At 35.8% G+C, this 15,706-nt stretch overlaps 1 protein-coding gene across 1 annotated transcript in view; it reads left to right on the top strand.

The window, feature by feature from the left end:
• LOC107559287 (PH and SEC7 domain-containing protein 2-like) overlaps positions 1-14,512 on the top strand; it is a 37,384-nt gene extending 22,872 nt beyond the window's left edge. The window contains exons 4-15 of the mRNA XM_016243043.1: positions 2,523-2,717; positions 2,825-2,905; positions 4,946-5,058; positions 5,658-5,716; positions 8,539-8,628; positions 8,976-9,019; positions 9,154-9,344; positions 10,198-10,268; positions 11,919-12,076; positions 12,263-12,407; positions 13,092-13,235; positions 13,784-14,512. Coding sequence (XP_016098529.1) covers positions 2,523-2,717; positions 2,825-2,905; positions 4,946-5,058; positions 5,658-5,716; positions 8,539-8,628; positions 8,976-9,019; positions 9,154-9,344; positions 10,198-10,268; positions 11,919-12,076; positions 12,263-12,407; positions 13,092-13,235; positions 13,784-13,990 — 1,498 coding nt within the window. The 3' untranslated portion in view covers positions 13,991-14,512. The remainder of the gene's footprint in view (positions 1-2,522; positions 2,718-2,824; positions 2,906-4,945; positions 5,059-5,657; positions 5,717-8,538; positions 8,629-8,975; positions 9,020-9,153; positions 9,345-10,197; positions 10,269-11,918; positions 12,077-12,262; positions 12,408-13,091; positions 13,236-13,783) is intronic.
• Positions 14,513-15,706: the final 1,194 nt, after the last annotated feature.

The raw sequence follows: 15,706 nt of genomic DNA, 5'->3' as shown, positions 1-15,706 counted from the left end.
TGTTCCTGTTACTTTGTTCTTCACCTAAAATTACAGTATGTACCCTGTGCCATCTTGCCTGCTTGACTGCTCACTTGCCATGTGCCATGTGAGATTTGTCGGGGCTTTTCTAGGGCGTTGTGGGTAATGCTGATGAAGGGGCCATCTGCTCGGGAGGGACACAAATTACACCCTCTTTCTCTCTCCCGGAACAACAGGTTCTACTGGTGCCATGGCAACTAACACATTACCGTTCCTTATCGAGTTTGGAGCTAATGCAATTGTGCTAATCAAATTATGCAAAACAAATTTGACTCATCCACAATGAAAATGACAGCCATAATTTATTCAGAAGGCTGCGGACACGCATCAAGACTAAACTGTTGACCTGTAAACTGTTGCCATCTGTATTTGCAGTGTGTTTCTCTTCATGTCTGCTTGCAGAGTGATGACAGCATTGTTTTAATTTGTCCGTTGCAATTCATTTGGCCAAGACTACATTTATTTGATCAAAGATGCAGTAAAAACAGTAATATTTTAAAATATTATTACATTTTAAAGGAATTATTTTCAGTGTTCATATATTTTTTAAATATTAATTATTATGAAGAACCATTTTTGGTTCCACAAAGAACCATTCAGTCAAAGGTTCTTTAAAGAACCGTCTCTTTCTTACCTTTTTATAATCTGAAGAACCTTTTTTCACCGCAAAGAACCTTTTGTGAAACAGAAAGGTTCTTCAGATGTTAAAGGTTCTTTATGGAACCATTTAAACAAAAAGGTTATTCTATGGCATCGTGAAGCACCTTTATTTTTAAGAGTGTATGTTACAAACAATCTAAATTAAAATGCTAAAAAAAACACATAATCAAGCTTCAAAGTGAATGTTCCCTCTTTAATAACTATTGTTTTTATTTAAGGACATACAGTTCTTGAAACATCTGAATCACAAAATGAACTGTGGTTAATTAATTTACCTTTATCCACACTCCCAGTTTCTGTTAATAAAATATTATACTTAATACATATGCTATAATTATAGTTCTAATAATATTATATTGTAAGAGTGGGAGAAAAATATTGATTCTCTGATGCATCATGATTCTGAATCTATTTTTTTTTTTACTTCAGGATCTTCACGGCGATGCCATAGAAGAACCATTTTTGGTTCCACAAAGAACCATTCAGTCAAAGGTTCTTTAAAGAACCGTCTCTTTCTTACCTTTTTATAATCTGAAGAACCTTTTTTCACCGCAAAGAACCTTTTGTGAAACAGAAAGGTTCTTCAGATGTTAAAGGTTCTTTATGGAACCATTTAAACAAAAAGGTTATTCTATGGCATCGTGAAGCACCTTTATTTTTAAGAGTGTATGTTACAAACAATCTAAATTAAAATGCTAAAAAAAACACATAATCAAGCTTCAAAGTGAATGTTCCCTCTTTAATAACTATTGTTTTTATTTAAGGACATACAGTTCTTGAAACGTCTGAATCACAAAATGAACTGTGGTTAATTAATTTACCTTTATCCACACTCCCAGTTTCTGTTAATAAAATATTATACTTAATACATATGCTATAATTATAGTTCTAATAATATTATATTGTAAGAGTGGGAGAAAAATATTGATTCTCTGATGCATCATGATTCTGAATCTATTTTTTTTTTTACTTCAGGATCTCTAAATGCTTTTATGATGTGAAATGAATGTAAACACAGTCAGTTTTGTCTTAAGGACAGGACAAAATATCTGATGTTAAAATAGATCTGCGCATTAGTGTGAATGCACTATGGAACGATATTCCGGACAATTTTCAAATAGAATAGCAAATTGTATTTTCAATTGCATTTTCAATATGTGGACGCATAAATTGTGACAATCCAAATGGAATTGCAAATCCTGCATTACCGCGAACGCACAGTGACTGCCGCTAAATATGACAGGCTCATAACTCCTAAGACATGGGAAATACAGTTGCAAATGGACTTTGCTTTTTCATTTGAAATTTGGCCGTCACTGTGCGTTCGCGAAAGCGAAAATGCAAATGGTAATGCAGGATTTGCAATTGCATTTGGATTATGTCACAATTTATGCGTCCACATATTGAGAACGCAATTGAAAATACAATTTGCAATTCCTTTTGAAAATTGTCCGGAATATCGTTCCATAATGCACTGTCTATTAGTAATAATCAAATGGCACCTTCTGAGAAAAAGAGAAAAATCTTTCACTGTCTTCATCTGAAAAAATTTTAATATACTTTGAAAATCACCTTTTGTTTATTGCTTGTAATCTGTTTCTTTGTTCCCTTTGTTTTAATGTGTTCCTTTTATTACTTTATATTTGCTTATAATTTTAAAGCCATATTTAGATAATTAGTAATAAGTTTTAACATACAATAGTTTTGATTTATTATATTAGAAGGGTCTTTTAGTCAAAAAAGTTTAGAAACACTGATCCAAAACCATCTTTCATCTACCATCTTGGTTCTGGCTGTATTTTCCATCTGGACATTGAAGTTTTTTTTTCTTGTTTCTGCAGTGATGCCAACCTCACAGATGTGCTGTGCGACTCGGACTCTGAGTTGGGCAGCGTGGACACGCTGGAGAGGGGCAGCACGGATACTCTCGCCAACGGCTGCCGCGTCGACGCAGATGCTGCCAAACGACTGGCTAAGCGACTCTTCTATCTGGAGGGCTTCAAGCGCTGTGACGTGGCACGACACCTGGGCAAGAAGTGAGCATTTGTGTGTGAATGAGTATATTGTATGGGAAAAGAAGTGGAATAAAACTCTTTTCATTTGTACCCACAATCCCTCTCTTCCTTGTCTCTTTCTCCTGCAGTAATGAATTCAGCCAGTTGGTGGCATCGGAGTACCTGAGCTTCTTTGATTTCACAGGGTTGTCATTAGACAGAGCGCTGAGGTGAGAACATTTCAACCACAAAATACAACCAAGATTGTTAGTGACTTGAACAGTGCAAATACTGATCCTAACTGAAAGGGTTAGTTCGCCCAAAAATGAAAATTCTGTCATCGGTCTCTTTCTCCTGCAGTAATGAATTCAGCCAGTTGGTGGCATCGGAGTACCTGAGCTTCTTTGATTTCACAGGGTTGTCATTAGACAGAGCGCTGAGGTGAGAACATTTCAACCACAAAATACAACCAAGATTGTTAGTGACTTGAACAGTGCAAATACTGATCCTAACTGAAAGGGTTAGTTCGCCCAAAAATTAAAATTCTGTCATCGATTACTCACCCTCATGTCGTTTCAAACCCCTAAGACCTTCGTTCATCTTCAGAACACAAATTAAGATATTTTTGATGGAATCTGAGAGCTGTCTGACCCTGCATAGACAGCAATACAACTGACATGTTCCTAAGTCCAGAAACGTAGCAAGGAGATCTGTAAAATAATCCATGTTACATCAAGGGTTCAACTGTCATTTTACGAAGCTACGAGAATACTTTTTGTGTGCAAAAGAAAAAAACCCACGACTTTATTCAGCAATTCGTCTCCTCCACATCACCCTGTAGCACCATTTTGGAGAGTATCAGCTGGACGTAAACAGCGTATGCTGTTCTGTGTCAGCTGCGTCACACGGATACGCTGTTTTCGTTCAGATCAAATCACAACAACGTAGGAAACAGATCCGGCGTGACGCAGCTGACAGCTCTCAGATTCCATAAAAAATATCTTAATTTGTGTTCTGAAGATGAACGAAGGTCTTACGGGTTTGAAATGACATGAGGGTGAGTAATTAATCACAGAATGACATTTTTGGATGAACTATCCCTTGAAAGCAAAATGGCAAATGTACCAACAAAATCACAGCCAGACTGAACATATTTGATGTATAATATACAGCTACGTTGAGCAGGAATTTGGACCAATAAGATTTGGTCAAAGATTTGATCAAAAATTTAATATAAACATTCCTTTTTCATGCTGAGCTTGATTAGGATAGTTTCACAATTCCAAGTGTTGTTGAACCGGAAGGTTTTACAAGCACAACAATATGTAGCTACTTCATTGTTTCTTTGTATTATTTCTGTGGTTAAGCTGCAACAAGAGGAAGAAACTTATTTTAGATTAATACTCACACATGTCACATATTTTTGTCTCAGTTCCACAAATACCCCTGAAACTGGAAGAAGTTAAGCACGCCATTGCTTAAATATCTGCATTGCAAGAAGAGGAGGAACTAAGTGCAGTTGCACAATGTGGTTAAAAATATCAGTCCTGGACTAACAGTAGTTCTCTCGATAGAACGATAATTATCCCAGACAGTGAGTGGAAGCTCAGATTCAGTCTAGACTAAAGTTACTGGCACGAAACACACTCTGTGCAAGTACATAGACTAGGGATGTGTGAAACTAGTTGGGTCGCTTATAACGTGCATTTGGGGACGCAACATGCTCCAACCATTTTCCTTGTAATGAGAAGAGCTTATAAACTGACTGTTGTCAACAAAAGAGAGGCTTTAAGGGCTCCCTGCTGTTTTCCACCAAAATAAATGCTTTAATAATGATTATTATTATTGTTGTTATAGTTTTATTGTCAAATTGATATATTATTGTGCAGTCCTACACACAATCACAGCAAAACCTGGAGCTTTAAAAACAATTGAATTTTAAATCGCAGGCACAATTTATATCAGAAAAATACCAATTAGATTTTTTCCTCGAATACTGCAGTCCTAAAATGAGCATAAATTGAGCTATGCAAGCTCAAATTCATCCGTTGTTGCTTTCTTGAATGTCAAACTGCACTTAATAACACAATGCAAGTACATTATATTACAATGGGCACTTTAGAGGGCATTAGCGTAAGCAAATAAAAACAGTAAAGAATATATATATTCTGTCTATGCTGTATATACTGTATATTTGTATTTGACAGTTCTAGCATATTTACTCCTCCTTAGCACATCACCATAATTGTCTTCATGTACTCTGGTTGCAGGAACTTCCTGAAGGCGTTTCCTCTGATGGGAGAGACGCAGGAGAGAGAACGTGTGCTGGTGCACTTCTCCAAACGCTTCTGCCACTGTAACCCAGAAGCTCTCACCTCAGAGGGCAAGTGCATTTCTCTAGATTTAGCTTCTGCTATGTAGTGCAAATTTTATGATGGCAGCTCATAATATATTTCAATGAACATTTATGCTACATTAGTACATGTACAAGTTCTGTTCCGAACTCTAGTGAGCTGTCTACTGCCTACATAGACATCTGCCTTGTAAGACAGCATCTTCACTGAAATGGAACCTCATAAGTGACTTATTTAGAACATTTGTTTTATGTTAGCATGTTGCTAGGCTAGTACACAATTATAGCTAAAATATATTTAGACTTTTTCTAAGTAGGCTATAAGTCAAGTATTCTTAAATGTCATTTTAAGTATATTTCTGAGAAGTACATTAAGCCCATTTCTGTGAAGTACATAAAAAGTAGACTAAAAGTATACTTTCCTATTTTTAGTTTAAAAGAAGTATACTAATAGCACACTTGAATAAACTTCTTTTTCGTAAGGGTAAGATGCTTTACATGTCCTGCGATGTGTAGCTGCTATGCAAATCATTTGGTTTTGAAACAGTGTTGTAGTTTTAAATATGTGTTCTATAGAATATATGATTTCTTATTAACTAACTCTTTTTTTCCTAACTCTTTTTTAATAGATGGCGCTCACACACTGACCTGTGCACTTATGCTTCTTAACACAGACCTGCATGGACACGTATGTATTCGGCACTTCTCTAGGTTGGTTGTTGAATCCAAACATGTCTGACACTAACAAGTTTAGTTGCTGCAGTAACTGGATCTACTAGCAATTACTCTTCAATCTAATTGCAGAAACAAATATTAGATTGATCTGGAAACAAACCACCTTCAGTCCTGTCTCATATTTCTAGATTCTGTATTCACACCAAAAAGGTGATCAGGACCCTGATGTTAAGTATTGATTGTGCAGTAATAACTGGCTGGCTGTACACTATGTAACATGTTAAATGTCTAGTTGTCATTATACAAAAAATATTTGACTGCAGAAGGCCAAGATTGCCCATTTAGAAACAAATTTTCAAGAAAGTATTGTAAGAATGATATTTTTAAGAAGTACATTTAATATAAAAAATAAATATAAAATTTGAAGATGATGCTAATGAACAGTTATCAGCAACTAAACTGAAAACCTCTTTTGCTCCACATATGCACTTCATAATGTCATTTTCCTTAAACCTCTTATTGTTGTGTTTCTCTAAGTAATATTACAGTTCTCTACAACTTTGACCTAAACATGTCTCTCTCTCTCTCCATTTCTTCTTACTCGTTTTGCGGCAGGTGGTAAGTGCTTCTCTCTCCTCCTCTCGTCTTCTTTGTGTTTTTCTTCTCTTTTAATGGCTTCGGCTTAAATGTGTTTTCAGAATGTTGTCATCCATCACTTGTGGAATATTACTCATCTAAAGTAGATCTCTGTGGTAGGAGGGATTCAAACAGACTGAGATATTGATGTGTGTTGGTTGTTATGTTTAGAGTGGTTGGTCTGGTTTGATACTGCCATCTGCTGACAGCTCTGTCAACTGCATAGAGTTTAGAAATAACTGGTTCAGGTTCTGAAAATTGTTTTTTTCTTTCTATGATTTGATTTCTGTATTGTTACATTTGCTTTGGTTTTGTAATCACTCAGTTTTCAATATGGTGATGTATGTTTACAAAAGATTGCCATGTGACCATAGATTCTGACAAAAGACTATACCAGGGGTGCCCAAACTCGGTCCTGGAGGGCCGGTGTCCTGCAGAGTTTAGCTCCAACTTGCCTCAACACACCTGCCAGGAAGTTTCTAGTATGCATAGTAAGAGCTTGCTTAGCTGGTTCAGGTGTGTCTAATTGGGGTTGGAGCTAAACTCTGCAGGACATCGGCACTCCAGGACCGAGTTTGGGCACCCCTGGATACTAAATGCTGAACTACAGTTATTGTTATTGCTGTACACCATAATAAATTAATATGGTATCTCCTTCAAACTGTGCAAGACGATTTCACAGTCTTCCTGTCATAAATCATGGATCACTATTAATATCGCTTATGGATCTGAAAAGCATCATTTGTGCTACAGACATGAGTGATGACTCAAATCATTCAGTTTGTTGAGGAGAGGTTTATTACTACTTTTCTAAGTAATCATACTTATTTTTTTCTGGCAAATGATAAAAGTGGTGAAAAATTCATGTAGACGTTCACTGAAATAAGTCACGAGTCATATTTAGAGACCAGTATAGAGTGCATTAATGCTCAGCCATTTTTTCAGCAGCTTTGGTTCTGAAAGTATTTCTATCCATAATTAATTTTTTTCAATAGGGATACACACACACACACATTCCCTGTGTATTCTGTATGCTTATATTCTCTGATTAGTGGAATTTTCTGTACAGCATCATGGAGAATGTAGTTTTTCACCACAAAATCTGCAGTTAAACACGATTATTTTAAAAATAAGTTTAAAATAAGTTTATTTAAATGTAAACAGATGACTTTAACAAAAGCATATACCATTGATTAGTCATTAATCAAGTCATTGTTAAAAATCAGTTTCCTTGTGGAGAAAATCAATTCAGGTTTTACTTCCAGAACCTGACTGTTGTACTCTGTATAGAGACTGCATAGCAACACCCTGGCAAGCGCATACAACAATTTATTATTGTGGTGGTGACTTGCATGTCCAAGCATGACATATATTGAAAATATAAAAATGCAGTTATGTTTTGATGACATTTAAGTGAAAGTGACGTGACGTGACATGTGGCCAAGTATGGTGACCCATACTCGGAATTAGTGCTCTGCATCTATCCCATCCAAAGTCCACACACACTCAGCAGTGAACACACACACACACACACACCGTGAACACACACCCGGAGTAGTGGTTGTAGCATTTAATGGCTAATGTTAGTTTACCTCAAAATACTATGGGATTTTTTTTTTTTTCAATCAGCTGACTCTTCCCTAAGTGCCAAATATTTCTGACAAATCCTGTTTTGGCAATTGTTATTGTCTGCCATTTTTCAGACTAGCTTTTGCTCTTTTTTAATGTAAGTAAATGTAAGGATCTGTGTGTTTGGAGAGGTTTAAACATTTTTTTAAACTATTTTACAGGAATTGTTCAAAATATGGTAAAATGATGTTGTCAGGGCAATTATAATAGAGACACACAGCAAACAAAGAGGATATTTTTTCACGTTTTGTCTCTTTTTCCAAACCTTTAAATAAATCTTGAGAAGTGGATGCTGTGGATCGAGCAGCCCTCAAGCATTTTCCTAAATTTTGATTCACAGTCAGAGTTTTTAATCATGTCACTGAATAATTTAACAATTTAAAGAAAAATGTCACAATACATTCCTTCCCCTGTTAGAAGAATAATATTCAATCAATCTGTTCTCTTGTCTTAGATGGCAACAGTTTTCAAGGATAGCTTAGCAGAGGGACAATTGTTTCCGTTAATAACATTATGATAGTAATTGGCATATCATTATTGTTGTAACACGTTTTTGTTATTGTATTGCAGAATATTGGGAAGAAGATGTCTTGCCAGCAGTTCATTAGCAATCTGGATGGCCTCAACGACGGCAAAGATTTTCCCAAAGAATTGCTCAAGGTAATTATATGGAAACACAGCAGACACGTATTTGCTTCCTTTTTTTCTATTACATTATTATTATAACCAGTGGTATGAAAAATAAGTATTGCTTCAGAAAAACACATGCATGTCTACTGATAGAGTGTGATTTCTCACCAAATCTGACTGATTTTATGAAAACATACCCTAAACCGCATAATGCTCATGTTGTAATTTCATTTATGAATGCATTCGTGTTTAAATTAGATTCAAAAGCATATTGTTTCATGTGCTCAGTCCCATAAGCCCATCTGACTGTATTGGTGTGGTTGTGGTGTTTCAGATATACAGTATTAACTGTCTCATATGTCTCCGTCCTGGTTTAGGTGCTCTATAACTCAATAAAGAACGAGAAGCTGGAGTGGGCGATGTGAGTATCCAGTATCATCCCCACGAGTCAAGTGCGCTCGCATTATCATATGACTTCTGGGGCTAATCTGCGTATAACGTGCGCAATACCTGTACACATGCATTAATGCTGGTTAATCCGCTCTGTTTCTGCAGCGAGGAAGAGGAGTTGAGGAAGAGTCTGTCGGAGCTGGTGGAGGAGCAGTGTGAGGTGGGAGGGAAGAGGGTTGTCAGGGTAACGGACGGCAGTAACCCTTTCATCGCCATTCCACTTTTGCTTAATGCTGTGACGTACAAACACGGTGTTCTGACACGCAAAAGCCACGCAGACATGGACGGCAAACGCAGTACGTGTGTCATTTGTTTGTTCTGCAAAGTCATGCTTTTGGTATAAATTTCTCAGTGCTGTTCCCCTTAGTTTCCACATCATTTCCTGTCCGTTCTCTTTTGTCTGTGTCAAAATATAACAGTCAAATAAATAAATAAACACAAGGTAAATCATGTCTCTGTTCCAACTTACAATACCTAGTGTGCTGCCCATTAAGGCAACATTTCAAGGCATCAGAGATGTACTTCCTTCTTAATTTCATTAAGATGCTTTTATTCAAAGTGAGAGAGTTATATATTTTATAAGCTATATGTCTTTATAAATATATATATATATATATATATATATACAATTGTTATATTTTTATTCTAATTATTTTTTGCAAATATAGTTTTACATGTTGTAAATTTTTATATTTTATAATTATTTTACATTATATTTAAGGATTTTGTATTATGAGTGCTGTGTATTTTTATGCTGATTAGTATCTCACCAATAACAACATGCTAATGTTAAAAAAATGGTTAGTATGTTGTCTTTGAAGGTAGCTCCTTCCATAGGCAGTCAACAGCAAAGCAGCTTTGGAGTTGAAGCTTTGGAGCAGAGCTAATGTCAAGGAATGCAATAAATCAGCATTATTTAGGACCCGCCAAGATTTCTTCTGTTTAATAATTCAGCTGCTTTAATTAAAACAATTAGGTTGTATCTTCCAGTCTGGTGGAGTTCATTTATGAGCAGTGAAGTTGGTTCTAGAGATTTTCTTTCCTCGACTTGTGTTGCAGCAAACAACAGCGGAGCTCATTAGTGAAGTGTGTCTTTATTCTGTCTCTCTCTCTCACACACTTTTTCTCTTTTATTCTGTCTCTCTGCAGCCCCGAGAGGACGCAGAGGCTGGAAGAAGTTTTATGCCGTGCTGAAGGGGATGATTCTGTACCTGCAGAAAGTAATTTAAATCTACTTCCCACACCACACACAGTCATACTATATTTTACAGCATGTGTACTATAATATTTGCAAGGAATAGTCAGACAACCAACTACATTTGCCAAAATGTCCAACAAGAGCCCACTACTCTGATTGCTGTTTTCCAAAATGGAATGCACATGATCTTTACAGTTTTCTTATACAGTTTACAAGTTTATTATCACTTTTTAGATTCATTATTTAATAAGACGTCCAAGAGTTAAGACATTTTTTACACAGAATTGTATTAAAAATGCCAAACAATAGATACATTTCCAATATTATAACTCGACGTCACTCACTGAATTAATTATGTAACTTAGTAAAGTCATGTAGTCATGTTTAAAATATATAAGGCAATATACATTATGGCATACAACAAAGTCTGAACATACAGTAGTCATAGACTCTTTTCCAAAACATAACAAGCTGAATTGCCATCTGCTATCTTCATAGGCAGAGATGCTAAATCAAACCTCATAAGTGTTGAGTTACTTTAGTACTATTTATATACTGATTACTAGTTTTTACTAGTACTATGCTAGTTTTTCTTATTATTTTATTAATATTTTGATTTCAGTTTTTGTTTTAATTTTTAATTATTAGTAATTTTGTTATGTGCTTGTTATTGTTATTTTTCTTTTTTTATTACTGTTTAGGTTTAATTTATTTTTATTTCAATTTTAGATTTACTTTACAGTTTATTCTTTTTTATTTTAGTGCTTCAACAAGTTAGTTCTCACGGTAATATTTCTCATTTTCATTTAGTTTAAGTTTTTCGTTTAGTTTTATTATTATTTCAGGTTTATTTCAATTAATGATGTTAATTCAATTAATTTATAATGTTATTTCAATAAAAAATGTTTTTAATTGTGTTAGTTAATGATAACCTTGATTTGAATCGCAATACAAAAGCAGTGAGTCCACACAAATAGGACTTTTTTCAAGAAACTCGACTTACAATTGACTCTTCGCAACCCCCCCCCCCCCCTTAGTTACTGTAACATGTTGCTCTCACGCAGTGAAAAATACATAGCAGAGCAAAGAGGACACTGACAATGGCATCAGAGAAGACAGAGCAGGTTACTTTTGGTATGAAACAAAGTCTCAACTTTGAATTTTCAAAGAAATTCAAACAATAAATACCGTTTTGTGGCTCTTTAATGTGTCGTGACAGATCGCTGTTGCGCCTCAGTTCAAGCAGCACGTGAACTGATCATCTCCTCCTCTTTACTAGTTATAGCACAAAATAATTATGAATGAACATCAGAAGGTACCTTTTTTTCAGCCGTGGAACGATGTCAATACACACCATTTTTCAATTTGAAGTCCGTCAACGTTAATCTATTAAACTCTCCTGTCTGATTTGTTTGTCGGGCAAAATGGCAGATTTGGCCTTATGATTGGTCAGATGACCTGTCAATCAAACTCCTGGTGAAAGATTTCTTGTAAAACAGCATAATAATCTAATCAAGTTATGCTGCTTACTTTTGGAACTGCCTTTGTGATGCCTTAAAATTCCGCCTACTTTGGCAGCTCAGTAGGGTTTTGGAACACAGCCATTTTCTCTATCATTTATTTTCATTGTTGCTTTCACACATTTTTCTCTCTGTCTCCCTCGTATGGTCAGGATGAGTATAAGCCCGATAAAGATCTGTCAGAGGTGGACCTGAAGAATGCAGTACGGGTTCACCACGCTCTTGCTACTAGGGCCTGTGACTACAGCAAAAGACAGAACGTCCTCAAACTCAAGACTTCGGACTGGAGGGTCTTCCTCCTGCAGGCCCCGTAAGCATCATGCCTCTTCAACTGCTCCAAGAATCTTTTTCTTGTTCCTTTTACTGTAGTTGGTTAGTTAACAGTCCACTATGTCACAGAGTACTAGGGGTCAGATTGCTTTCATGCTTTGCTTACTTGTTTGACTTTCCCTTTAAATGTGTGTGTGTGTGTGTGTGTGTGTGTGTGTGTGTGTAGGAGTGAAGAGGAGATGATGTCATGGATTTTCAGGATTAATCTGGTCGCTGCTCTTTTCTCGGCTCCTGCTTTTCCCGCTGCCATCGGCTCCATGAAGAAATTCTGCAGACCGCTGCTGCCTTCATCCACCACTAGACTCAACCAGGTGCACAAATACAACTGTAGTATATACAGTATACAGTGGGGCAAAAAAGTATTTAGTCAGCCACCAATTGTGCAAGTTCTCCCACTTAAAAAGATGAGAGAGGCCTGTAATTTTCATCATAGGTATACCTCAACTATGAGAGACAAAATGAGAAAAAAAAAATCCAGAAAATCACATTGTAGGATTTTTAAAGAATTAATTGGTAAATTCCTCGGTAAAATAAGTATTTGGTCACCTCATCTTTTTAAGTGGGAGAACTTGCACAATTGGTGGCTGAATACTTTTTTTCCCCACTGTATATCACTGTGGTGATGATTCTCACCCTCATGTTATTCCAAACCTGTATTTTATATAATAAACACACACACACACACACACACACACACACACACATATATATATATATATATATATATATATATATATATATACACATACATATTATGGTTATTAATTAAATCTTTTTTATTTGTAATACATTTTAATACGAGTATTTTATAAAGATAAATCATTAATATTTTATAAGTATTTACTCACTGAATTCAATAATGTAATGAATAAAGATATGTGATAATGGTATGGTAATCTAATACTAATGAAACTTACAGCATTGTTATTGTTGACTGTTTAAAAAATAGTAGACAATGTACAGTATATACATAATGATGGTTCTAATTTACACAGGAAGAGCAACTGAAGTCCCATGAGAACAAACTGAAGCAGATTTCTCTGGAGTTGGAGGAACACAAGAAGAGCCCACCAGATCTGACGCCCAAGAGCAAAGAATCAGAAGAGTATCGAATCAAAGAGCACTATTTAACCTATGAGGTCAGACCAATACAAAGTCATCTGTCTCAGAGCTCATCTGAATGCTTTTCTTTGTCCTTTTAGATGTTACAATAATGCTTTAGCTGTTTTACAGGCCTGATGGAGAAGAACATATAGGTTTCAGTCGAACTTGTTAGAAAACACACCTTTATACCTTTGTTTTAGTTACAACAGGGAAAATAATGCAAATTACAAATAGTAAAGTGCAAAATATGTTTTATGCATTAATTATTGTAATTTAGAAAATAAACAAACAGGTTAAATAGTACTAATACTAATCATTATCATTAATAAATCTATGAATATTACATTGTTTGATTTCAAGGACATTTTTGTTTACTTTTGTGCAAAAAAAAAAATATATATTGGGTCCGAAAGACCCCTAATCATTTGAGACCCCAAAATCATTTGAGAACCACTGATTTAAATCACATATATGTAAGATTTTTGCATATAACAGAGAACTACTCAGTGTGTAATATTTTGCTAACCAAAACCATTCATTTTAATTTAAAGCCATTTTAATCTTTATTTTTTTCTGTCTGCAGAAATGTCGCTATGAGACGTACATCAGCCTCCTGCAGGCCAAGTTTCGCACAGGAAGTGATGACTTGGATAAGATTGAAGCCAGTCTGTTCAGTGGGGAGGGGAAAGAAGGTTACCTGCGCAAAACACAGTCCAGCCCGTCAATCAGCCAAGGTCAGGGGGTCAACGGACGGGCCGGTCATAAACACGCCCCAGAGCACAATAGCTGAAGAGCCTTCTTTGACCTCTGAACTCATGTGACACACTCACTCTGACTGCAGTGGGTTCGAATATGTGAGACAGAGTTGAGAGAAATACAAACGTAGCATTATAATGTCCTTATTATTTCAATGTACAGTAAATTTATTATGACAGTTATATGTATTATTAGTATTATTACTACAACAATAAACATTGTTAATAATGCTATGAACATTATTATGTGCCAAAAACAAAAAAATGAGGAGACCAAGACTGTATAAGTGGGAAGAAACGACAACACTGCATATAAAGTCAAGAGAAAGTGAACTGTGGAATTACAAATGCATTGCGGAAGTGATGTCACGTTGTGATGTCATTTCGAATTTTACTGTGACATTACAGTGACCAACAAAGAGATTCATTAAAGGGACAGTTCAGCCAAAAATGTCAAATCTGACCCTCATATCTGCACGATTTTCTTCTGAGGAACAGAAGATATTTTGAAGAATGTTGGGGCCTAAACAACATCAAACCCCATTCACTTTCATTGTATGAAAAAAAAGAAAACTGCCTGAGACATTTTTCAAAATATCTTCTTTTGTGTTATGCAAAAGATGGAAAGTCATAAAGGTTTGGAATGACTTGAAGACAGAATTTGTCAATGTTAAAGTCAGTTTATATGCGGAGACGGCAATAAGTATTTTTTCCCCCAAAAAAAGTTTAACCTGGCAGACAGGGTAACAATAGCTCAACCAATAAAGCGCTGCAGTGATGTATTTTTGGTGGCCAACCCGAAAGTTTGCATCATCTTGCTTCCCTCAACAAAAACACCTTGCTTTTGGATTATTGCTGAAAATAGGCTCTGTGACCGACAAAAGTTTATGATTCTTACATGCTTTATTCAACATAATAATCTTCAGAAATGGACAAAATTTTATGAATTTTGAAACCTAAATATAATCATCAAAAGTAAAAAGCTAAAAATACACCATGGTCACATGACTTCAACTTCACTATTAACCTTCCAACAACTCTTTCATTCTTTATAATAAAAAAGTTTGAGTTAGAATAGTTTGCAAGAGTGAAATTATAAACACAACAAGGCTGTTAAAGTGACTAGTGAGTTTTCCTGTTCATCATGATGATGTTTAATGTAGTCCCATTTAGCCACTTGTTAGCAAATGCCTTTATCAAGACAAGTAAAAGCTTAAAAAATTACAGAGGTTTTTACTGATGCATTATGTTGTAGAATAAAACGCGTAAATATCTTGAGCTTGTATTAATCGCAGACTTTATTTCAGGCATTTAAACAAAAACCCATTGACTTCAGGACAATGGAACTGGAAGTGGTAAAATGCCATTTTTTTTAGGTTTAGGCCTACAAAAAACATGCCATCTCTGCAGCACTCTTACTATAGCATCCATTTAGGGTGGGACTGTCAGTTTGACTGACCTATGTCAGGCAGGGAGAGTTCTGAAAATCAGTTTGAAAAGTCAAAATTGCAGTTCCATTGTGGCGCAGAAATGACACATTTCACCTTTAATTAAATCATGACGTCACTTGGCAGTGTTTGACATTCTTTATGACATCACAATGTGTGTGTATCCCAAGGCTGTGTGAGGTAATGGCTTCCTGACTGACAGGTCTGGTTTAGATGTAGCATTTGATGTACTTGTGAGATACTCACAGTGTGGGTCTCATGAAGTGGCCAGTTTAAGGGCTTTGCCGCACGTTGGGGTGCATG

The sequence above is a fragment of the Sinocyclocheilus grahami genome, unplaced genomic scaffold (assembly GCF_001515645.1).
Source record: "Sinocyclocheilus grahami isolate Dianchi unplaced genomic scaffold, SAMN03320097.WGS_v1.1 scaffold680.1, whole genome shotgun sequence".
NCBI lineage: Eukaryota > Metazoa > Chordata > Actinopteri > Cypriniformes > Cyprinidae > Sinocyclocheilus > Sinocyclocheilus grahami.
The sequence above is the reverse complement of the archived record's forward strand: the minus strand, read 5'-3'. Positions and strand labels throughout refer to the sequence as shown.